This window comes from Branchiostoma floridae, chromosome 14, assembly GCF_000003815.2.
Source record: "Branchiostoma floridae strain S238N-H82 chromosome 14, Bfl_VNyyK, whole genome shotgun sequence".
NCBI lineage: Eukaryota > Metazoa > Chordata > Leptocardii > Amphioxiformes > Branchiostomatidae > Branchiostoma > Branchiostoma floridae.
In genome coordinates this window covers 6,281,022-6,291,407 of record NC_049992.1, presented here as the reverse complement: position 1 = coordinate 6,291,407, position 10,386 = coordinate 6,281,022, and the positions used below count along the sequence as shown (strand labels likewise).

At 39.1% G+C, this 10,386-nt stretch overlaps 1 protein-coding gene across 1 annotated transcript in view; it reads right to left on the bottom strand.

Annotated features, from left to right (window-relative positions):
* LOC118431181 overlaps nucleotides 1–8,132 on the bottom strand; it is a gene marked incomplete in the record, with an annotated part of 8,638 nt that extends 506 nt beyond the window's left edge. Inside the window, 8 exon segments of the mRNA XM_035842300.1 lie at nucleotides 56–823; nucleotides 1,024–1,090; nucleotides 1,530–1,601; nucleotides 3,029–3,145; nucleotides 3,733–3,815; nucleotides 4,316–4,373; nucleotides 4,665–4,777; nucleotides 7,924–8,132. Coding sequence (XP_035698193.1) covers nucleotides 1,025–1,090; nucleotides 1,530–1,601; nucleotides 3,029–3,145; nucleotides 3,733–3,815; nucleotides 4,316–4,373; nucleotides 4,665–4,739 — 471 coding nt within the window.
* Nucleotides 8,133–10,386: the final 2,254 nt, after the last annotated feature.

The window sequence follows — 10,386 nt, the reverse complement described above, 5'->3', positions numbered from 1 at the left end:
AATACTATTCTAACTAAATTGTTACAAAAACTAGTAAACGTACATAACAGATTTGGCAAGTACCACACTGCATTTGGAGCTACATTTTTTAGGTGCACAATCGAAAAAAGTCTGCTTCGACATCATGTACTGAACGGCTTTGATTCTGACAACAGTGATGTCAAATCTACATTCAAAAAGCAGCAATAGAAATGAACAGGAAAGAAGAATTCCATTGGGATAGATAAAAGATAAACCAAACCAATTTGATGTTTATTCTATAAAGGTGAAACAATAAAATCTCAGCTATACCTTAGCTGGTAGTAATAATCGTTTAACCTATGACGCTATCTATCTATATAAATGCTTATAAATGTCTCCTAAAAATGCTATCATAAGTTGTCAAGATGCTCAATGCAGCTACAATCAACCTAATTGGCCCTTATTGTTCTGTTCGTTTGTAATTAAAGGAGCAATCGGCGAATAACATTGGCAATTTAGGCTATTATCATGTATCAAGTAACGACCGTGACTGTTTGCGATCCGCCATTTTCGCCACATTGGCGATAGCAACCAGTTAGCCAATCACATCGCCGCATTTGAGCAAAAAGCAAAGTGATTGGCCGGTAACTCCCTCTAATACAATAGAAGCTAGGGAACCATCTGATTGGCTGACGGAATCAGATGCACAAGGACCATTGGCCTGAGAGAGCGCCATGTTAACTTCTACTCTATTATGTAATAAAAGTTCTACGAAGAATTTAACTGCAGTAGAATTTTCATCTCCAAAAATCCGGACGTAGGTAAGAAAGCTGCCATGACTCTATGTCCAAACTCCCATCACCTAAATGTAGAACATATCAACAAATGAGGAAACTGATATAATAAGTTAGATACAATAAACATTGCTTCATTGATCATTTGAATAACATCTAAAGTGAATCGCGGTCAAACAGAATTAATATCTTAAATAGATCATCTACTATTTAATGCTTTATGTTATACAGTAAGAATTTTTTCAACCCTCAGAAAAAGAGATTGTACCTTATTCTTCTTCAATGCCGTCCCGAAGGTTTTGGTAGTGAGAGTAGACAACCAAGACACCGTAGACCTGAAATGAAGAATCACGCAAAACGTTTGTCACCAAACTCTCGAGCTCACTAAAGCAACATTCTCTCCTGCTGATCCAACAGCTTATCCATATAAAGCAACTTACAACCCAGGTATAGTTTTGGGTGTATCAGTGCGTCTGTCTGTTTGTGTTTCCAGATATTTGTGGTCACCATAACTCTAGAACCTCTGGAAGGATTGTAATGATATTTGGTATGTGCGTAGGTGTTGCAATGACAAAGGTCAAGGTCGATATTGGGCTGAGTGAGTGAGTGAGTGAGTGAGTGAGTGAGTGAGTGAGTGAGTGGGTTGGTAAGTGAGTGAGTGAGTGAGTGAGCGAGCGAGCGAGTGAGTGAATGAGTGAATGAGTGAGTGAGTGAATGAGTGAGTGAGAGAGTGAGTGAGTGAATGAGTGAGTGATTAGATGAAAAGAGACCTACCGTGATATAGAAGATAAAGTAGTAGATAATCCAGGCACCGATAACAGGGCTCAACCAAAACGATTGCGAAGCCTGAAATCAAACAACAGTCAACATTAACTATTTAGAAAAATCTTAAGTTCTATTCAAGTATTATGTAGGAGAATGTCGAAAAGATCTATCCCCATCTCGTCCACGTCAATCATAATCTGCACCTCACGCTCTCCACTAGGTATATTTTACTACACACTACAGTATGGAGGTATGTTTATTCTTCTCCAACTGTTAAATCTTCAAAAAGTTTCTTTTTTATTTTGCGGCCAAATGACCTGAAATTTGACATTGGGATTGGTGTGTAGTGGACAAAATAGATACCCCAGAATTATTTTAGTTGTTTCGATATAGGCCTTAAATTTTGAGGTCCTGTGCCATTACATGAAAGCCAAATGACCTGGAAATCGGTATAAGGGTAGTTTTTTTTACACTGGAGATGGATTATTAAGTAGCGTGCACGTGAAAAAGTCTACATTGAGTAGACGTGTTCCGGAAGAGTCTATTCTTGAAATGGGCGGGGGGGGGGGGGACAAAAGTGAGAACAAACTTTAAATCATTTTGTGGTGTGATTTTGGATGGTCTATTTCTGCAAAAGGTTATGGAACATTCCACGTTTACATTCTGAGGAAGATGGGATGAAATATGCTGTATATGCTCCTGAGCAAATGTCGACTTTTCTAGATGAAACTTTTCATTGGATCAGCAAAGGACATTGACATCTAACGTTATCTACGATATTTTCCAAAATATATTACGCTCTTTCTCGTTTTCTGTGTCTCTTTCTGTGCTCAACTTTTACTTACAATTTCTACCCTTCCTCTGCCTCCTTTTTTATATCCTATTATTCATTTATTGATTCATTCATCCAATGATCATTAGCCTAGTTAATCATTTATTCACTCATTTACTAACCCACTCGCTCACTCATTCACTCAATTATTTATTCATTCACCATCGGTTTCTTTCTTCATTCATTCATTCATTCACTCACTCATTCATTCATAATTCAGTACTTAGCAAACTACATAACCTTTTTTTTCATTTACATATATCATCCATACATTCATTCACAAGCTTACTTATTAGTTCATCCGTACACTAATTTATCTAGTCCTCAATCACCTTCTTACGCGGCGGCCATGACAGATCGAACAAGAGGTCAATGAGGCAAACAGGCAAAACGTATTTCTAAAATCAGCTCCCATTTAGTTTTCCCCAAAAGCACACATATTTTCACAATATAAGATCAAATAGTAAATATTGTACCTAATGTTGTGCACCAAAACAAAAATAATTTACAGTAGTGTAGACTAATTGCATAGTCCCTCAAGAGATGCAAACTAAAAACATAATAATGCAAATATTTGACGGACATGCAGCAATTCTCTTATTGGTCGCTTTCCAAACTGGCAGGCTATCATTGGTTGATCTATCATGGCCGCCGCGTGAGAAAGGTGTATACGTACCAGTGCGGTCCAGACCCCCTGCAGCGTCAGCGCGGTGAAACAGATGATGATGATGAGCTCCGTGATCAGGATGAGGATGGCGAGGGCGACCCAGGCGCGCAGCAAGGCCATCATGCTCTGCGAACATTAAGGAACAACAAGGGAGATCAGAGATGGCAGACTAAACCAGGTTACCCTTCTTGCTTTGCAAAATTTCGAATCCCACTGAGAAAAAAACACTGGTGCGTGGCAATACTGCATTGTGTATTCTAATAATCGCAAAAAAAGCACACAATACTCTGTTTCTGTTTTTGTCTCTGTCTGTCTGTCTATCTGTCTGTCTGTCTGTCCGTCTGTCTGTCTGTCTGTCTCTCTTTGCCTCTCTGTCTCTGTCTCTGTCTTCTCTCTCTCTCACTCTCTCTCACGCACATACACGCACACAGACACGCACACATACGTTGTTTTTGTCCCTGTCTCTGTCTCTCTGTCTCTCTGTCTGTCTCTGTCTGTCTCTCTCTCTCTGTCTCTCTCTCTCTCTCTCTCTCTATCTCTCTCCCTCTCTCTCTCCTCTCTCTCTCTCTCTCTCTCTCTCTCTCTCTCTCTCTCTCTCTCTTTCTTTAACCCTCGATCTGTCACGCACTTATACTCACACAGACACGCACACATACGCACGGATAGTGAAGACTCTCTGCTTGAGTGACACTGGACTGAAATTGTTTCCTTACCCCCAAGACGGCAACGATCAGCAACAGGCCCAGAATGATGGCGATGATGTCAACAACGACCGAGGCCACATCGGTTCCGTACACTATGAAAAAAACGCCGATTCATTTCAGGTCTGTTACGTATGTTATATGTACATCAAATATCATAAAATGAGAATGAAAAATTGTGTCAGTACAGACACAAGTTGGTTACTTCTGTATAAGGTTTAAAAAATGAGAAGCCACTGAATTATGAAGAAAGTGTAGCAAGGTCAATAACATGTTAACATGGGCATGTTTACATGTATTCAAAACCTATTACTTATCACAATCTGGCTTGTTACGCCAAATGACCGCTATAATTCCTAAATAGCACAGATGCTAAGATGACATAAAAGTACGAGATAATAACAATAGGTGTAAAGATAGATAATAACACAAATAATAAAAATCAAAATGAATTTATTCCTAAGAATTTTTTTCATACAAGCAAATACATCATTTACTCACCGATCCTTTTTAATTAATCAAAATAAAGTAAAAGAAAAGAAAAAGAATCTATACGTGGTATCTATTATATCGTAAGCTCTGAAATTCACCTCACCTTGCCATCCGAGTGCAACACTGCTTGACTTCACCCCCAAGTCCACAATATGTATGATCTAAAGAAGCATACATGATTACATTTTTATAAAATGTTACCGTCATCAATATTGTAAGGAATTTACATGCTATATCCATAACGTGCGTATTGTCAAGCTACTTTTGTCAACGATATTCAGTCCTACAGTTTACTACAAAAATATGAAGTTTCTGCTTTAATTATGCAAAATAGGCCATAATTAGCATAACACAAATGCTATTGTATTCACCTTCCCTCAATCTACTGAAAGTACTTCGTATAGAGGGAAACATAAATTTTAAAGTATTGTACCAGCTATATTGTTACTTACCACGTATAGGACACCGGTGATTAGCGACCCCAAGCGGACGGTGCAGCAACAGCAGCAGTTCTGGAGAATCGCCATGTTGTGTGACGTCACCTATTGATTCAGGTAAATACGTACTGCAAAAGAAATTTATGTAGACTTAGTTGAGCTGATAATCTACTTCACTACCTTTGCCGAAGTACTTTCTAGATAGTTAACAAGTGTTTATTTGATTGTGATTGTTTTTATTGATATTAAGGCTGGGGATGTTTATTTGATTATATGGATGACATGCACGCGTGCATAAATTTTTTCGCCGTTTTCAAAGACATAAAAAAAAGGTTTTAAGTCATACTCGTAAATCGTACAAAGCAGCTGCAAAATCAGCGATGAATTGCGTTACAAGTACCGGAAATTGTATACTAACGCCATATAATGCCACCGTCAATTCCAAGGGCAAAGAAGAAGACGCGAAAAAAACATGAAAAAATCTAATGTTCGGCATACCATATGCTGTGGGTGTTATGCCATTGTTTAACCTTCCTGACTACTTTTTTCCCATAATGACAACTTTTTTTGGCCAGACTCTTTTTTTATTCGCGAGCCGGAAGTGATAAATTTTGATTGAAATAGCTACTAGGGGGTCCAAACTAACACAAATCCTCCTTTCTATTATTTCTAAAAACAAAATGCCACTAAAGTATCAAGACCAGAACAAAAGATTTTTAAAAAAGCTGCAGTACCACCGTCACATACCAGGGGGCCCAAGACCGACCTTGGCCTTTGTTTCTTTGACACTATATCATTATAATCAAAGAGAGAGAGAGAGTTACACACACATACACATCAAAAACTATATCTCCATTTTCATGGAGGCTATAAAGCTTGCCAGACAGTAAAGTTTCTCCATGAAGTCGCACCCTGTCTCTCTTGTACGTGTGGGCTGTTCAACTCACCAGTCTGGTATTTGCCCTGAAGGCACTTATAACGATAACGTTTTAAGCTACGGACGACTAGTTTTCGGTGGGATGTTCCAAATCCCTGTGGCATTGGTTGGCCTTGTAGTCAGAACAGCCAGAGAATCCAGAGGTTCTTGGCTTGAATCTTTGTCAGACCCCACGCTGTGGCCATGGGAAAGGCACTTAACACAAATTCCCTGACTTGACTCTGGTGAAAATGAGTATCAAGCTCCACTTAGTAGTGGCGTCTCTGGTATAAGATGTTCAAAAGGACGCCCCGTATTTAGAGAACAGCCAGTATGAGTATGGATCAATCCAGTGGCCATGGGATCCATGCTGGTGAAAGTGGTTTGAACCCAAGTAACTGGAGCAATGTAGTATTTGGGCAACGAATATTTCAAATACTGAACATCAAATATGTTTGAGGACCATTTATTTCAACCTGTCCCTTCTACGATAAGGAAAGGCGTATCTAGTTTCTTCCATCTTAATCTGTTCCCGTTTAGACAAAAAGAAAACTCGCTCGCTGAGCCAAAACATTGCAGAAAACCGTTAGTAATTGTTTGTTTTGTTTGTTTGTTTGTCTGTTTGTTTGTTTGTTTCGTTGGTTGTGTTGCATACCGTTACATCACCTAACACGCCAGGTTTGTAATGAAAACTACAATCTGTATATCCAGACAGATCTGTTTGGATCCACTCACACCATGACAGACCTTTATTATTTTCGATAAGTGCAGTCGACCTCTGACCTCCGAACTTGCGCAAAAACTATTTTTGTGATATATTGCAATTATCATTTTAAATTGTACATTGTAAATAGATGATAGACTTCTTTTTGATTAAGTTGTCAGATATGTTGTTAGTTCTTGATAATGCCTGTCATGTGTAGCCTTATAATGGGCCGTTCTTATGTATTTGTCTGCCCCTGCTTGTAGACTCGAGCTGTAATATCAACAACACTGCCTGAGAGTCTGCGTAATGTACTTGTCAGATTTCCGAATAAACAAATAAGTTTAGTGGGATATTTGTGAGCTGGTCTCCACAAACATGTGATCTACATGTAATTCTCTATCCAATAACGTCCCAAACAAAAGCAAAGAACCAAAATAAATCAAAAACAAAGAATAAGGTTGATTTTTCTTAATTTTAGGTCAACTTGAATGTATGAAACATGACCTCCATACGAAAAGAAGAATACCAGTAGATAAAAAAGACCTACTAAATGTAGCTTTAGTTATACCCAAGATATTCGTGTTTTAGACATTATTGAGAATACCTCGATGTTTTTTTTTTCTAATGTGACAGTTTCATGGTCCCGCCGGAATAAGTAAAGTTGTCGTTACGTCTCTTAACTACTTCTTCTAACAATCTCTGGACTTGCCTACTCTAATGTGGAATGGTGGCCATCGAAATCACACAAGGGGTTCAAAATGGGTATTCACAATGTTCAAACAAGGCACACCTGTTTGTAAATGTGCCATTCCAAGTTACAACCCTTATTATGGCCCCAACATAATGGCGAACTTGCATGCATAATTAATGACGTAACTGACATAGACAGAAGACGTAATAAAACATCAAAGAGCAATAGAAAAATGGGTGAATTTTCAGCAAATCGAAGACGACACAGTAGGTTCAAACAATAGCAACGACAACAAAAATATGACAACAACAAGTACAACTTTGCCTTCCGAACAATATGGTCGTTGAACACGTTTTATCCGTTAAAGACCCCTCCCCAATTGACACCGCAAGATGTAGAGGTCGCACTGTATTGTTCGCTGTATATGTGTACGTGTCTGAAACGATTTAAGACACTTAGAAACAAAAACCTTTTGTTATCATCATTTATAAAGTCGAAAGAGTTTCCGGACACAAAAGTATCACACATTTGACCCAAAATACGGTTCATAACTTGGAATAACAAGCCAAACCGTGGATAGGTCAACTCTCTCATTGTCAAAGAACAGGTGACATAAAAAAAACGTGTTTGTCTATTTAGAGTACTGCCACATTCGTCGTGCGATAGGTTTAGGTCAGCAAATTTTGAGGCTTTTTGTCTGGAACACCAACACTCGCGAAAGTATGTTACAAAATTCGGATTGTGACGGGAATAGATTATAGTAGATCTTTGTCAACTATTGGGTCTGTACATGTCTGGAAACCCTACCACAAAAACACCGTACGAAGATTTTGAACATAAATCACAATATCTCAACATATCAGCTTAGCTTGCTGACTGTAATTAAACCCATGTCATTAAAACAACATGAGGTAGAAAGGACTGGTTTTCTCACAAGTGAAATAAAGCAATGGTAGATTACCTTTACAGCAACGATCGTCGGTACCCCACGCCAGAAATCCACTGTACAGCGTCTGGTCGACAATACTGCTGCGGTGAGCCAGAAGGTTGGGTACGCCTTTCTCGTTCGACGCGTCTCCGATTTAAAAGGTCACTAAACATGACACAGCATGACAAGAGATTGTTGTTGTGATACTCACTCTACACCCTCCGGGCCCAACGACAACCAAACAGTCTTTTACATGACCTAACAGGTTACCGCTGTCATAGTTCAACGGGCAATTATACCCAGGGCAAGTTAATTTTATGGATTACATCAGAGCGTGCATTCCTTTCTTCGATAGATCTAAAAAGCTCATGAGAATGGTCAACATACCGAAAATGGCATGATAAGTCATAAACTTCAATCGCAAAACTTAATTGTGGTTTTGTGAGATCTTTTCGTAGCGACTAGGAGCGGTACTGCAGGTTAGGCTCTGTTGTGGCCTATGCAGAAACCTCATCAGAATTAGAAGCCTCTTCCAATGACAAGGTAACCAGTAAATGTCTGATAAATGATAAGTTTTACCACATTTACGCTACTTTCTGTCACTAGTACTGTCACAATGTAAGTCTATTATATGGCGTCATCATTCTAAAGAATGGTGCTCTAAAATAACGTTTGTCAATAGAGAGTCATCAATAATAACAGCAACAGCATACAAGGCCACTCAGAAAAGGTGGAAACGGACTTTATTTGTCGAGAGCATTCAAAATTGTTCCATGTATAAGCAGAACGCACTTTGTAATAAAAAACAAATGATATTAGATCTGATACATAAGATAGATTAAAAGACTACATATTATCATATTTTGGTGTTTTTCTATGTAATTAAACTCCTAGCATGAACTTGAAAAATACTATTAGAATAATCGTTATAACATTGCAACCTTCCCTCGCTCGCCTAATGGCCCTATAACTAATACCAGACAACTATGGACCTTATAAACAACAACTGTATAAAATAAAGCGTGGAACCTTTCGTCTTACTCTGCTTGCAAAAAAAAAAAGAATTCAAACTCAACCTGTCTAGATATAACAACATTACTATTCGGTTGGTCTATTTATAGAATAATCACTGCCCATTGTGATATGCATGCCATGCACTTGCAATTAGCCCACGGTCACCAACTTGCAGTTTAACTTCCTTTTATAATAATACGACAGTAAGCCCAGTATAAGAAGACAACCTCAACTATCAATACATATAAATATTTAAAAAAAAAACTAAAAACAGAATTGTGCCCTGTACCAATTAAGGGCAAACTGACTTAATTTCATGGATGACATCCGCGCGCGCATTGATTTTCGCAACAGTTCTCAAAATATGTGGCCACATGTCACTGAATAACACCCCTGATCATTCAGAATTTTATACTTGCCAGAGGATCTAAAGCTAAGGGCACAACCCGGCGTACGTGCATTTTTTCCGTACGTTTTTTGGGAGGCCACGACCGCCACGTATTTCTGAAAACGTTCAGGTCGCCTATACTGGTTCGTACGGGTAATCTCCAAGCAGATCTTACTGTGGCAAATGGGAAAGAGTGTAGCCGGCAGAGGAGTTATTGGCCACAGCGGTGGCTAATAATCCTCCCTTGCCGGCTAATTCCTCCCCAGCTTATGTTACTGTTTTAATGCCACCGGAGGAATCTGCTTGGAGATTACGTACGGGGGCGAATCGGCAGCCCGATGGCACACAAAGTATTGCTTGCACGCAGTGTTTCCGCCAGACCTCAGCTGGGAGGCCGTCCACCTTGGGGCGCGAAAACCGCGAAAATTAAATTTAATTGCAAAACCGCGAACATTAAATTTAATTGTAAAACCGCGAAAATTAAATTTAATTGTAAAATCGCGAAAATTAAAGTTAATGGTTAACTGTCGCAAGAAAAAACAAAACAACTAACGTCCGATTAAGTTCAGTCCCGAAGTGTTATGATCTGTGCCGCGTACCGGTATGCCGCACAGAACGGGTACTACGACTTTTAAAAAGTTCTAGAAACGGTTCTTGGACTTTCAAAAAAGAAATAGCATTTGTATATATTCTCTTTTATGTTGTGGTGTACTTATAAATCATCTAAAACCTTCCATAGATCGAGAAATTTGCGTTCAGAAATGACGAAAAACATCGTCTATCGGCGACAGTGAGCGTAATGGCGGCCGAAATCCCGCAATCTCACGTGGTGACTTCTCGCGAGATCTGGGAAAGCTAGCGACGTCACGGGAAACTAGCGCTGTGATTGGCTAGGATACACAACAACTACCGACAGCCATTTTTGATGCGTATTTATCCCGAAAATTTCTGCCGTTTTCGGAGATTTTGCGGGCTCAAAACTCATATAAAAAGGACCCAAAGTTATACTTGATGTTTTTTATATGAGTACGGTCCATCATCTCTTATGTGAACACTTTATTTTTCCGCTGTGTTGCCGATAGCGAACTTGAACG